The sequence below is a fragment of the Elgaria multicarinata genome, chromosome 4, assembly GCF_023053635.1.
Source record: "Elgaria multicarinata webbii isolate HBS135686 ecotype San Diego chromosome 4, rElgMul1.1.pri, whole genome shotgun sequence".
NCBI lineage: Eukaryota > Metazoa > Chordata > Lepidosauria > Squamata > Anguidae > Elgaria > Elgaria multicarinata.
Window position 1 is genome coordinate 58,788,262 of NC_086174.1, and position 15,273 is coordinate 58,803,534.

A 15,273-nucleotide genomic window follows, 5' to 3' on the forward strand; every position below is an offset into this window, starting at 1 on the left:
TTCTTTATTTTAAACTACTCTCAGCTTCGTTTCCCAACCTGCAATATAGTATTTTGTTTATTTAGAATGCAATTGTTAGGTACATGGCACTTTACAAATGCCAGGTATGAGCTTACAATGAATCTGTTCAGATGACATGCTAAGCCATGGTGGCTAAGCATTTCGAGCTAAACATTATGGCTTGTCATGTGAACCATTCCTAAACATGGTGACTAGTGAGTTTAAACATTCTCACTAACCATTTGCTGCAAAAGGGTTAGCAACCTAGCCATAGCTTAGTCTGTTGTCTGAACAGGCCCAAACTAAAATAGACACAGGAAATGATGGGGAGGAGGGGAAGAATGGCAACATGGGTACGCAGGAGAAGAATCTTCATTTATTTCAACTGCATGGAGTTTGGCTTACTTCCAATAGGATGTATGACAAGGGTGGCGACTTGTAGGCCAAAACATCTGGTAGGCCACAAGTTGCTTACTCCTGGTATACGATAACATTAGGTTTCAGTGAGTGCAAGAATCATTATATACTACTCTCTCAGCATCAGCTCAGCCTGCAATGTTCCAAGTGAATTACAATGCACTGTTATTAAGCACTTTTACAGCCACAGCAATATAGGGATAACAGACTACTTTTGCATTGACAGAATTATTTTTTAAACAACATAAAATCGGTGACTTTTTGCAAGTGAAGTTTATTTGCAATTGTACTGAAGTTATTTTCAAAGAAGTGTAGTTCATTTTTAACACTCCTGGCACGTAAGCTTTCATCATCTGACCAGCAACGACATCAGTTCTGCATCTTTTTCTGGATGAATTACTTTAAACACTTCCCAGTCTTCACATCAACTATGTGAAGGCTGGGCATCCATGCTGCACCAACCTTTGCAGTTGTGTAGGGCTGCCATGCTACTAGGACATTGCTCTCTGGAAAGACTTCAATGGAAATTGTCTCTGGCAGATCAAGAGAATGCAGCACATTATGGCTGGTGACATTCGCCATGTTTACGTGTTCTCCCACCAAACAAAAAGAGAGCCATCTTTGCTAAAAGCAAAAACTTTCCCACTTTTGTTTAGACTCCCTTTGTATTCTCTGTGAAGTGAGGAGCACCCACTCACCATATAGAGTCCTTCAGAACCTCACACTGCCAAAGGCAGTATGAGAAGTGCCATCTTAAGCCAGAGCCAACACTTAATTTTTACATGTTCAAACCCCCTCAGAGAATAGAGTCTGCTTAGGTGATGTTAAGTCCTTTTCCTCCATACAGAAGTATTCACATATAGATTTTTGCTGCCTTTGCTTTTTGGATGATATGTAGAATACCGAATTCCACCGCAAGAACCTAAATAATAATAAAGAACAACGGCCAACATGGCGGTAGTCCTACCCAATTAGTTTTGCTCAGTTTGGCTTCGGCCTCTGGGCCAGGAGAAGGGAGTTCAGAGAACATTCTTTAGAGTTGGTCTCACGGTTTGGATAATTGGTTGTGTCAAGCCCTCCCTGTCTTGTGGGAGTAACACCTGTGTGGGTTATCAGTTTAGCTTGAGTAGCCAAGGCCACGCTAATTGGGGTGATGATCAGTGCCAGCTGGGAAACGGCTTGGGGAGGGAGGGCTAAGGATCTGAGAGGGGCCTGGGATTGGCTAGTGGGAGTCATGAGGCCTGTAAGCCTGAAAAGGGATAAAGGAGTGGACAACCAGGGGCCAGCCATCTTCCCTGGACTTGTGTGTGCGTAATGTGGGAGATCCCCGGTGGTGTCTTATGTTCAAGTGTCTGCAAGTTCCAGGGGAATCTGCTTGCCTTAGGGCATGTTTTTGGGTTGGGTTAGAGTCTTGATTGCTGTGTGGAACTGTTTGTCGTGAAGTGTGTCTTTAAGATGTTAATCCATTTCCTGTGTAAAGCCTGTTTTTAAAGCATTGCCCCAACTTCCCCTCCCCCCTTTTAATATATTATTGTCTGTGTTATTTCTGTGTCCAACTGAAGCCTTACATGTTAGTCTAGACTTTTTAAAAAACTGCTTCAGTCCTTAAATGTGTGTGTGCTTTATTTCCCAAAGGGCTGGCTTGGGCAGGATTGGGGTGGGGGCTATCTGGGGAATTGGATGTTTGGTCCGGAGGCCTACCCTGCAGGGAGGTTAGGTTGACCCCAGCCTTCCTCCACACATATAAATTTATTTCTAACCAACCTCTCCATCCTGATCAAGGTGGGGAACAACAAGAATAAAATACATAACATATTAATCAAAACACAGTATACATTGTTAAAATTGGAGGAACAGGATTTTGCAAGACAAGCTGGGATTTTATTCTGTCAGGTTATTCTAACTATTAGGTAAAACTACCCAATTTGACTCAATTTTACTTAACGCATAATCTAAATTTATCTCCAGCACTACCTAGTTGGACTTTGCTTCTTTTTCTACCAACCAAGGAACTAGGATGAAGGCAGTTTTGAGTTCGCAGAGGGATTATATACCGTATTTCTTCAATTGTAAGACGCCATCGATTGTAAGACACACACTAATTTCAGTACCACCAACAGAAAAAAACACCTAAGACACACACGCGATTCTAAGACGCACCCCATTTTTAGAGATGTTCATATGGGGGAAAAAGTGCGTTGGGTTCTTACTCAGTGGTTTTAGGGTCACTGAAATCTGAAGCATCATATCACCTCTAATACTACTTCTATATCACCTTAAGACCCTGGCCATGCCGACAGCCCAATAGCAACATTGTACCAGCCTCTCCTCCCTGTATTCTTCCTTCCATCTGCTTTTTGAAACATCTTGCCGGATGAAGAATACAGATTGTTTAGATGGCTAATACATTATATGGATTTTTTTTTCTTGTGGCCAATATGGCTGCCTTTGGTTTTTAAAAAAAAGGTATCTAGCAAAAAGTCATGAAGAACAGTATTTTAAACTCTGAATTTATTCTCGGTCTGAAGGATACCCAAGCAGAAAGAATGAACCATCATCGTCTGAACTCCTAATTATTTATGGTTTCACCCAAAGACTATAAAGGGCTCAGTTCCTGAGAGGCTGAAGCCAGGATTCAGAACAAACATTTAGTCCCATCTACCAAATAAAAAAGTTCAGCGAAATTCCTTGCCTATTAATTACTTTTACATCCAGTCGGCTAATCGTGGTAACGTAGTCCAATACTCAAAATAAGAGGTGACCATCCAATGTGCTCAGATTCATTGGCTTAGTTTGACCACTGGAACTGGTAAGTAGCTTAGGATGCTTTGGGACTGTCTTGTTTTCCTACCACCTGTAATTCCAGATGAAATTTCCTAAAGTTTTGAAATATTTTACTTCAGTTAATGATCTTAACATTTAGCTATAGACATTAGCACATGCCAGCCTTCCCCAGATTGGTTGGACTACAACTCCCATTAGCACAAGACATCATGGCCCGACCTGGGAATGAAGGGAGCTATACTCCCAAATAGCTGGAGGGCACCACAATGAACAAGACTGCCATATGCCCTGAAGAACATTTTTGGCTTAAAAGAATTTAGGATGAAACATCTACAATCTCATCTTCCATCATATTCAAACAGCTTGAAAACATGTCTGTTAAACATGAGTGAAGTGAATTTTGAATACCCAATTTTTGTGTGGGTCTGCCAAAATCTACTATCCTTGGAATATCTACTTCCATGCCTCTGTGGTTTTTTTAAAAAAATTCTACTTATAGTCCCCCCTGTAGCCTAACCACAAGGCCATTGTGAAAGAACTTGGGATCCTACAGAGTCAATTTTTAGAGGGCTGTGAATGGAAAGAAAGGTATACCCCCACCCCCGTGCTGCGCTACAAGCAAAAGTACTTTCCACTCATGCAGTGGGACCTTTATCTACGGTATGCAAAACTAAGCACCCATTTCCACATGCAAACAGCTTTACATGCTTAATTTAAATGTAAGTAAAGTGGGAGAACACAGATATTCAAACTTGTAGCTACCATGTACATCCTCTTACACAATGTAGTCCAAATGGGCCCCATGCTTCTGCAAAACCGATTGCTCAGTTGGAAGCTTCTTGATGGCTCTTTCCCAATACAGCTTAGGACCTGTATTGATTTACCTGCCTCCCACACCCTTTTTGACTTTTTTATATTAAAGTATACATTAAACCATTGCCCCAAGGTTAAGGGAAAGGAAATACAACAATATTTTAAAATACTTGCCTGGACAAACCACTACTGAATAAAAGCCAAGTAAACAATTGAAGCCAGAACATGCCTTTCCATAATCATATTTGGAAATGTGTCTTGAGGCCAGAATTAAAATAAATCCACACTCAAACGGGATCATATATGAAAGATCCACAATAAGATTTGGTAGCTTTATTTTAATGGAAGTTTGTAGCATAATGCAATTTTGTATAAGCAGCAGAAATTAAGAGTTTAGGGCATATACAAAACCCATTACCCCTTAAATTATGCTTTAGAGCAGCTCCTATGCAGCAAATATAAAGATAACATAAACTGAAGTTTAGTTTACTTGATCATTTCAATCCCCCTCCCAGTAAAACATAATTGGCAATTGTGTCAATTTTCATTGTCCCTGAACATTTTGCTTAAATATTCAAGTAAGGCTACAAGCTCTGGGTTCCCCCCAAGAGATTCAATTTGTTTATAAGCTTCAGACTGAAGTTCTTTTAATGTTTTCCGGGTGTATGCAAAGGAGCCCACATTCTCAAGGTAATGTACACAATATTTTTTTATGTCCACATTTTCAGTCCTCTGTCGCAGAATATTCTGCACCTGTGTGCTTTCTGGCTTAGACCATATAGCGTGGATAGTTGGGAATGAGAACTTCCCCTCAGTTAGGTCTTCACAAAAACTTTTGTTCTCACTATATTCTTTGGAATGCAAGTTTGCATAGTCATCTCTAATTTGGAAGAAGAGCCCAAGGGTATTAAGGAGTGGTTTTAAATCTTTTTTATAAGTGGAGAACAATTGCATGAGCCCCACAGCTAGTCCAAAAAGGCCACCTGTCTTTTGCAGAACCATGGCTTTATATTCTGCTTCTGTAGGACAGGTGTAAGTATCTCTCCAGTAAATATCCAAGCCTTGGCCCTTATGAAGTTCTAGCAATTGACAGGTGAACACTTTTACAGCATCAGGATGATCAAGAGTTAAAACCTTTTGCAAGCCAAGGAAATACACAAAATTTGCGCAGTTTATTACAGATGGTACTCCATAGATGCTATGAGCCACTGGAAAACCTCGTCGTAGCTTTGAATTGTCTTCTATGTCATCTATAAGCAAACTTGCATTGTGCAACATTTCTGTCACTTCAATGATAACCTAATAAAAGAGAGAGAAATAATGAAGTCCTGTATTCCACTTTATGCCACTATTTTTCTTCTAACTTAACTGTCTTTATACTCACCAATATCCAATTAGCAGATCTCAATTTCTGCTTCCAACTCACCTGGCAAAATTATCAGTTATATGAAGTTCTCTGTGCTGACAAACAGGCACGAAAATGGTAAATCAACAGAGGGAAAGATTTACTTTCTTCAATCCTCAATACAAGTCAGAGTGTCCTCATTCCCTGAGGTATTTGCCCCTGGTGAATGAATGTCTGCATAAAGGATCACCTGTTCCTATATGCCCTTGTCTTCAAAAGCCATTCTATGGGCATCTGTCTTCAGATGTTAGGCAGGTGGCAACTAAAGATAAGGCCTTTTCTGTGGTGGCATCTCAGCTATGGAATACCTTCTGTGGCAGAACCCACCTGTCACCAATTTTGATGAATTTTAAGCACAGAATGAAAATTTATTTGCATGGGCAAATAAGAACTAATTTCTGCTAATGTTGTTTTATATATGTTGTGTTTTCTGCTGGTTTTACCAATTGAATTATGTTTTATTATTGCTTTATTTTATAATTGGAAGCCACCTTGTGAATTCTTAAAATGAAAGGCAGGGTATAAAGTACTGGGACTTATATAGAAAAGCCCTCACATTGCTCTCCACCTTGCCCCCAAAGTATAAAATGCAAACTTAAGGCTCTCTATCCTGTTGGAAAAAAGTCCGAAATGCTATATTTCTACATGTAGTATAGGATACAGAACACAATTAGTTAGTGTAGACCAGAATAGCAGTTTTACATGCCACACTACTCCAATATAGGTGGAAGTTAGAAAAAGGGAGTTAGTCATATATGATTAAATTTTAAAAGGAATATATTCATTCATTAACTGGCACATCAATTTAACTTGGAGAGTGGAACTCACCTGTAGCTTATCTTCAGGAACATTCAACCAATGATTAAAGGCTTGGGAAAGTTTGGTTCGGACTTGCTTACCTGCAATTTAAAAATAAAATAAAGGCATTATCTGGACAAAGTCTAAAGGTTTGTGAAATTCCCAAACCACACTACTTCATTGGTAGCATTTATACTTCACTAGAAACAGTGGTGTATTTATGTGCTGTGTGTGTTGTTCAAAGTAAGGAAAACCTTGCTATGTAGTTTCACATTGGATATTTCTAAAGTTTAGCAAGGGATATTTCCATAACATGGGGTGAAGTAAGCAATACATTCCTCTGATCTATTTGGAACTAAGTCTCTTCTTATTCAGGACCTTGTGAAGATGTGCTTACCATGTCTCTATGTTAAGACACATGCCCTGGGATTCCATGTTGTTCGTTGCTTTCAGCATTAAGATATCAGGGTGTGGTTTTAATTAGTTATGTTCAGAGCCAAGGCTGTAGACAAGTAAACTAATAAATTAATAGTTCACAACCTGTTCTACCATAATCCACTATTACTGGTCAGCTGTTTGTTCAGCCAATCTTTACATAAGGCAGCTGCATATATTACTACAAGACAGAGGAATGTAGTTCATTAGGATATTTCATCTGCATTTTATTGGTATAATCTGGACTTCATTTTGTAAGTTTACATTCAATAAGTTTGAAAGGCTATTTTTAATTGACTGAAATCTCTTTGGCTAGATTCTGCAGTGCTATGTGCACTACACAATAGTAGTGGTTTTTTTCAGTAGGGGTTTTTTTCAGGCATGTAACAGAGCCTATGACAACACACACACACACCGCCCCCAGACTTCCTACTGCAGCCACAAACCACAACAAAATCTTGGGGACCCTCAAATGGCAGCTGACAGTACAGCCCATTCCAGTTGCAGGAGGAAATGGCTGACGTCCTCGAAGCACTTAAGCATGCATACTTGGTTCTAAGGTCCCATCTCTTAGGAATTTCGAAGTCATGAGATTTGAATGGGGAAAAGGTAGTTGAGTTTTTTACTTGATTTTAAGATGCACTGATAGACCAAGAACAGAACAATTTTGTGCTACCTCAAGTATCTGAGACAGTAAGCCTGTGTGTACCAGTTGCTGGGGAACATGGATGGGAGAGTGCTGTTTCACCATCTCCTGCTTTGTTGGTCCCTGGTCAACAGCTGGTTGGCCACACTGTGTGAACAGAGTGCTGGACTAGATGGATCCTTGGTCTGATCCAGCATGGCACTTATGTTCTTAAAAAGGTTTTCCATTATGAAATTCATATATTTCCTGAACAGGCATGTATATTATTTGCTATAACAATTGACACATTGTCTTGCAACCTAACAGAATCTCACCTAATAGAATCTTTATATTTAATCTAGGAACATAACCATTTGGTCATGGCGTTAGTTAAGAAATATTTCTGTTCAGTTCTGTACACATACAGTGATAGTATGTGGAGGCTAAGGCTGCAATGCTATGAAGACTCACTTGGACGTCTCACTGAATAAAGCTGGACATGTTTCCAAGTAAATATGTATTGGGTCAAGTCTCTAAATAGCTTTCCCCAACTTGGTGCCCAGCAGATACTTTGAACTTCAACTCCCATAAGCCCCAGCCAGCATGACACATGGCCAGGAATTTTTGGAGTTGTAGTCCAATTCATCCAGAGGGCATCAGGTTGGGGAAAGGTTGATCAACAACTTTCCAGAAGAAACGGCTGGTAGTTACAGGCAAAGTAACTTTTCTCTATGAAGTTATCCAGGATATTTGGTTTGTCAACTCATAAGCATTCACTATGGCACATTTTAGACAACATCAAACCACAGTTTGGCACAATTTGAGAAAGCCTGGGATGAATCTCAACCTGGTATTCTCCCTCCTTCCCTTTTAAACTGCAATTCCCTCCTTGATTTATAGCAAACTAACTTGCTAGTACATCTAAACCAGCAAACCATCTTAACATTCCAAAAGTTAAACACTTTAAATACCAGAGAGCTTCAGCTATTGGGCGGTATAAAAATGTAATAAATAAATAAATAAATAAATGTTTTTAATTGGAAATTTAATCCCATGCTAAAATCTCTCCCATTTAAGGCAATGGGACTTAAACTCTTAACTTTGGATGGATTATACTTATGCAGTTATACAGAGTGCAATATTTAAATTAGTTAAATCTTTAAACCTTTATTCTAAAGCAGGGGTAGGAAATGCAGTGCCTATGAGCACCTGTGTGGCTTAGACTCCTTTTTTGATGCCCCACCCACCCCATTTTTTAAAACAACAACAACTAATTTACTTACTAGTAGCTGGGATCACTTCAAAAGAAAGCAAGGCCTCCAGCCACTGCTATCTTCATTTCCGATGAATGCCTCTGAGCTACATGTGGGGCTCAGAAATTCCATGAGGAAATTAAGATGACGATTTAGCTGTGGGCCAGTGCTTTTCTCTGCAGTGTACCCAGCCACCACCAAAAAAAAAAGTAAAAAGTGTGTGTGTGTGGGGAAAGACTTTTGTCACTTCTGTTTGGTAAGTTTGGGGGAGAATCATTATTATCACCAGCATCTGAAAGAGCAACTCAGCTTTTTCTTTACAAGCCTCTGTGGTACAAGCCTTTGCAAGCCTTATATGCAAAACATCTAGTTTTTGTTGAATCAATCTCAATTTTAAATCTACAGAAATAGTACCAATGGAACCTAGGCAACTTTCCATTTATTAGACTGTACAGAGCATTCCAATACTTTATTCCATTCTTCTCTGAAATTCTGAACATCTACTTTACTACATTCCAAAAGTTTTATAAACACCTATTGTACACTTAGCTTTCTATAAAGAACCAATGAATTCCTAATCCACAATACTGGAAGTGGTAAAAAGTCATCCAATCCTATTAACTCATCTAATGTATAAATTTCACTATCAGTCCAATCTTCACATTACAGGTTATCTCTCCATTTTCAACACTGGATTCTCCTATAAAGTTAATTTAGCATGTGAATACGGATTAATCTGCAGCTGTGAAGACATTACATACCAAATCTCTCTTGCTGCAAAATTGGAGCTGATCCTTCCTTTTTAATGTACCTATATCCTAACTCTATCCAGCCAGAAAGAGGTGCCAAATAACATGACTCCAAAACAACCCGCTGAGAAGTATTAAAAGTAAAAGTTGTTTTCCAGTCATTGGTACAAAGTAACAAATGAGCCTTATAATATAAACTATGATCTGGAGATATTTCTGCCAGTAACACACCTATATTCAGTTAAACAATTGCAAAATTTCTAGGCATTATTATTTAGTAACTACCTTCGGTGTCTTGATATTACCTGCAGGGATTAAATCAGATTTTGATCAATTGACCCCCAACTGTACCAAAGGTATCAATTAATCTCATAATTTCAGTATAGAAGACTCTAACATACTGATAAATAACAAATCATATCTGTATAAAGCTGTTTTATACTAGACCTGCCCATGCACAAAACCAGAAATGTCTCTATATTGCCTAATTGCACGCATCAAGGGTTCCAAGTGCAAATCAAATATTGGGGAAGACAAAGGACAGCCCTGCTTTATGCTTTGTTCCAAACTTTAAAAAGCTTGAAGGAATTCCATTTGTCATCACTCATGACACAGGAGAAAGATGTAAAATTCTAATCCATTTTAAAAATTCCTGTGGAAATCCAAGTTTTTCCAAGGCCACAAACATAAACTGCCAATGTAGTTTGTCAAACACTTTCTCAGCATCTAGTGAAATAATTGTAGCCAAATGTGTTCATTTAGAATTAAAAGCAATCAGATTTACTGAAGCCTTAAATTATCTGTTCTCTGTCTCTGGTGAAAAACACCTCTTCATCAGGATGCACTACTGTATGTATCATACACTCAAGTCTATTAGCCATTGGCATTAATATTTTAGCATCCACATTAAGGAAACTGGCCTATAAACGTGCAAAGTTGGTATGGTCTTTGCCAGGTTTAGGGATATGTAAGCCTCATATAAAGAGATGGGTCGGGTTCCTGATTCAAAAGCGTCATGATAAAGATGAAGCACAGGAATCAAAAAATCTAAATGTGCATTATACCATTCTATAGGAAAACCGTCTGGCCCTGGAGTTTTTCCATTCTTCATATTCTCAATGACACACTTAACCTCTTCCATCTGGAGATGGTTTACAAGGAGTTGCTTTTGTGAATACATTTCTGTTGGTGCTGAAAACTGTGGGTTCAAAAGATTTGAATGCACTGAGACTCAGTCGCTGCCTCTCATTTTACTCATTGCTTGGAGCAGGTTAGTTGCCCTTTGTGACAAGCCATGCCTTCCATGACAGCTATTTTGTCATGGTCCTGAGGACAGGTTCCCAAATATGTCCACAAACCCAAAATTGTTGCCTACGTCTGTACTAAAGCATTTTAAACTGCACTGACATTTTCAGTATTTACATTATTATAGAGTCTTTAAAATCATGAATGGCCTAATAAAAAGGATATAGCAAATACAGACTGTTCAAGAACCATGGTAACTCATTATTTTCCTTGCAAGTAATCACAAAACGTTTATTGCTCAATCCACAGATCATTGCAACACATACAAACTTGAAATTTTACTATACTATTATACAATACTACATGTGGTTAAAACAACAGAGCCATCAAGTACACAACATCCATTTCTGAAATGATGGTAAAATGGGTGAACAGCAGACATACAGAAACCTTTAATTACTTCTCAATCAAAATTCATTTATATCTCTGAATCTTTATAACATCTCACACCAATAATATCCAAAAACCTTGCTTTACATCTATTAGCTTTCGCTGCAAATAGTGCAACCCTCTGAATCACATATAGGATGGTTGAATGTAATAAATAACTCAGTTTTTCCTTAAACTCTCTTTAAAAAAGGCTCCAAATAACTTTTTCTTATGTCTGTATATAAGCGACAGTCAAAAACGTAATGTGCTATGTCTTCTAGAACTGGCTCTCCACAGACACGCAACCTGTCTTCTACTGGTATGCTGTGGAATCTCCCCCATTTCATCATAGTATCCATTTGTTCAAATCTTAAACGTGTAAGAGCTTTCTGGTGTTCCATTTTCATGGGTACCGATAGGTATTTCTAAAATTGGTACAGGTATTTTGTGCTAGCTAATCATTTTGCTGTTCTTAAGGATGTGAGTGCTGCAAGTAGTTAACTACCATTTCATATTAGCTGACTAGATTGGTGCCTAAGTTACCAATGTTACTATGCAATGCTCTTGCAATTAAAGGAAAATAACCCTCAATAGAGTTCTTAACTAGAGTTGCACATAATGACTAATCTAACAGTTACTGAGCTGTACAAGGCATCTTGGAACATGATGCAAGCTAGCCCTTTTTAGACACATGTTATCAAGAGTAAATATCAATGCATGACAAAGTCTAATTTAGTTTTTTTTTAAAGGAGAAAAAAGAAAAGCACACAGTACGACAATCTGGTAGCAGAGGGAAGAAATTGGTGATAGAAGACAATACTAAACTTAGGCTTTAAAGCTGAAAAATGCTATGCTAACTTCCTGCCAGACAAAAAAGATTGCTATGGCCAACATCTTAGATAGTAGTTCATTAGGTATGGCTACATTTCAAAGAATGAGATGTTACCTGGTAGTTGAAGTAAGTAGTTGTATGGCTCCAGGAGAATTCTTTTAGATGTCTCTTCTACTTGTTCCATTTTTTAAAAAAAACAATTCTGAAGAGGAGTGGTTCAATCTGTTTAGGAACAAAGTAACAACATAGTTGATAAAGCTCTCACCATGGAATATGGTGCAAGGAGGGAAAACCAGAATTATTATTTATTAATTAATTTATATAGCATCATCAGTGTACATGGTGCTGTACAGAGTAAAACAATAAAATAGCAAAACCTTGCCGCATATGCTTACATTCTAATATGTAAGCATAGACTTACATTCTAAGAACTGGAAAGCTATTGAAATACAGGCTGCAGTTCAATTTTCAGAAGATAGAAGCAGGGCAGGCAAGGCAATCATTATAGGCTTTCAAGTAAATACTACAGTATTTTTTTCATAATGTCATTCTATGTGACTTCCGCAAAGTTCTAAAGTTAAGTAGACAATTATATTTCTTAGAATTTACTAGAATGAAAACTTCTTGAACATGTATGAATTTACACACTTGGCTAACACATGTTATAGCAGAATTTCAAACTAGTACTGCCCAACATTTCCCTATCATCATATCAGAATCCTCATTCTCACATCCTGTACAGTTCCTCTCATCCTGATGTTTCACAGTTTAGAAAACCTATATTCTCAGTGTAGGTCTGTTTTTCTGTGGACTTGCCTGACACTTTTTTCTCCCGCTTACCTCTGTTTCTCTTGCTGCACTGCAGATGCAGCCAATTCATGTAATGCAATTTAAATACAGAAACTGCAGTCATAACCTGGTCCCATGCCAATTCAGCAATCACACTGTTGATTGGTGAACATCTAACAAGCTATTTTCTAGCATGTAATTTCTAACCGTCTCGCAATAGCTTCACAGATGTTGTGTGTAAAAGATTAGCGCAACATTTTAATTACAGGAAACAAAACAAAAAAGTATCATCTAGAACTGAACTGATAAATACAAAGTCTCCAATTCAAATCCACAAAACACCAGAAACAGTAAACTTACATTAGGACTTCAATTAGTTAAGGCTCAATCAGTCCAATGAAGTTTAAATCAAATTACAGCTACTCTGTGAAGCAGGATCCTAACATAAAGAGTACTGGCTGGCACACTTACATATACAAGATAATTTCCCCCATCTTTTATACAGGAACTAAACATTTATTCAGGCCTGAAACACCAACAGCAGAGTGGCATTTTCAGAACCATAAAATAATTTGCATGCACTAAGAAAATGGCAACGTTTATTTATTTATTTATTAAATTTATATACTGCCCCATAGCTGAAGCACTCTGGGCAGTTTACAAAAGTTACAAAAGACCACAACCCATGCGTAAAACTTACATTGCAAACCTTTCACTGAGTTTTGCAATTTGACATGGTTAGTGTAATAGAAGTTTCAATGAGAATCAATGCTGAACTGTATTTTTAACTGAGAATTTTAACTTCCTTAATAAAGGATTCATCGCTAGAGTTTGATCAACAATTTATGAGATGGCCAGTTAAAGCTTGAATCACTTTCAGCCAACATTCTGATCATTTTCTTTAAGTGTGTCATGATTGTTTTAATAAAGGATAACAGAGGATTATGAAGCCTCCATGCAAAAGTTTTGACTGAACCATAAGCAGTCTTTAAACATTAAATTAGTTTGTAAAAATCCAGAACACCATAAATGCAGATAAATCAATAATTATCATTATACTTCAGACTGTCCCCAAAACCAACTAAACTACTAAAAGTAGTGGGAACATGTGCAACAATTAAAACCACTCCACATTCTGTTTCTTACATTCTGTTTATTAAGAAAACTATTCTGGAGTTCTACCTAACTCTTAAATTCAGAGAATCATAGCAGAGTTGGAAGGGGCCTACAAGGCCATCAAGTCCAACCCCCTGCTCAATGCAGGAATCCACCCTAAAGCATCCCTGACAGTTCAATTGTTTTGTACTTATTGGTTGTTTATATGAGATTGCAAATCTGTATAATCAGGCTTTATCTTCCTGTTTTACCTGCTTAGTAAGTTATCAGATATATGTAACAAAGTAGGTCTTAGGATCACACATATTTTTCTTACTATAAAGAAGACTCACAAATCATGTCACATATTACAGACAGTATATGCAAACTGTACACCTCTATGTTGGGGACACACACAAAAGCGTTAATGTTCAAATTTCACATTTGGAAATATACATAGGCAAACTTCTCCAAACTAAGAACGTTTCAATACTGCACAACAAGCACCCTAGATGCTCAACAAAAACACACAAAACCCACTATTTTTTGAGAATACACAGAATTGTTTTTTCTCCTGAGTCAGAAATGAGGGCAACACTTCAAATCTATGCGAACGAAATTAACCCTCAAAACAATAAGTCAGTACCACAAATATCACCATGAACTTTAGAGAGGTGGAAAAATATAACTTTTCAATTACCTAATTCATACAAAAAGGATGTTTAAGCGCGCTTAAAAGATTATTCATTTGCAGTAAGGAAATTTAAAGGCATACCTTGTCCCTTTTTCTTCCACACACTCGCACTTGACTCCACAAGGCTCAGAGAGGATACGCTAAGAACAAGAGCTGCAGTGGCAAGCTTTGAGACAATCACTCCAGCTGCTTCTCTGGCAACTACAGCCGCCTCCAGAAAGGCGCTATTCTTCCACCCCAAGCGCGCCACGGCCCCATCTTTATAGCAGCCAAGGGAGAGAAGGCGGAGCCTCCTACGAGGAAAGAAAAAAAAGGAGGGGGAGAAGGAATGAAAACCGACTCCGCCTCCAGCCGGCCGGGAGAACGGGCAGAGAGCCCAAAGGTCCCCTTGTCAAGCATAAACCTCGAGAGTGTCGGCCCCAACCTACCGTGGCCTCCCGCCCGGTTCTTCAGCGATCCAGTCCCAGCCCTCTCCAGGGCTCTCAGGCGCCCCTTGGCTCGTCTCAAGCCAGCAACGGTAGCCACAAAGCCCCACCCCCTTCCGCCTCAATCGCCACCTTCGCCTGATGGGGGAAAAATGCGCCACTGGGGCCTCTTGGCGCAAGCGCGAGCTCCTCCTACAGCCGTTTTAATAAGCTCGCTTCAGCTCTCTCCCCCTCCATTTTCTCATTCGTCTCTCTGCCTCGCGATGCATCTTGGGAACTGTAGTGCAGATGAGGAAGAAATCCCTTCGCAGGCTCCGGCAAAGGGGCGGTTGATAAACCTTGGTACCCAGAAGGCCCCGCGTTGCCAAGTCTCTGTTTCCATAGAATTGGAGAGAGAATTACATCAGTGTTTCTGATACAGATGCTAATGGCGTTAGGAAGTAGGCGGGGTTTATGGCTGTGCAGCCAGTGGTAGGCAGGTAAGG

General features: G+C 38.8%; 1 protein-coding gene across 1 annotated transcript; it reads right to left on the reverse strand.

Moving 5' to 3' along the window:
• Positions 1-4,332: 4,332 nt before the first annotated feature.
• Positions 4,333-14,879, reverse strand: GGPS1 (geranylgeranyl diphosphate synthase 1). Its single transcript, XM_063124362.1, has 5 exons — positions 14,792-14,879; positions 14,445-14,656; positions 11,900-12,007; positions 6,248-6,318; positions 4,333-5,313 (listed from the first exon to the last, which is right to left on the reverse strand). The coding sequence occupies exons 3-5, from the start codon at positions 11,967-11,969 to the stop codon at positions 4,552-4,554; spliced, it is 903 nt and encodes a 300-aa protein (XP_062980432.1). The 5' UTR covers positions 11,970-12,007; positions 14,445-14,656; positions 14,792-14,879; the 3' UTR covers positions 4,333-4,551.
• Positions 14,880-15,273: the final 394 nt, after the last annotated feature.

Coding starts and splice junctions, on each gene's coding strand:
- GGPS1 (XM_063124362.1), bottom strand. CDS start 11,969: ATGGAACAAGTAGAAGAGACATCTAAAAGAATTCTCCTGGAGCCATAC. Junction 6,319..11,899: donor CTACTTACTTCAACTACCAG/GTAACATCTCAT, acceptor TTTAAATTGCAG/GTAAGCAAGTCCGAACCAAA. Junction 5,314..6,247: donor TTCCTGAAGATAAGCTACAG/GTGAGTTCCACT, acceptor CTCTTTTATTAG/GTTATCATTGAAGTGACAGA.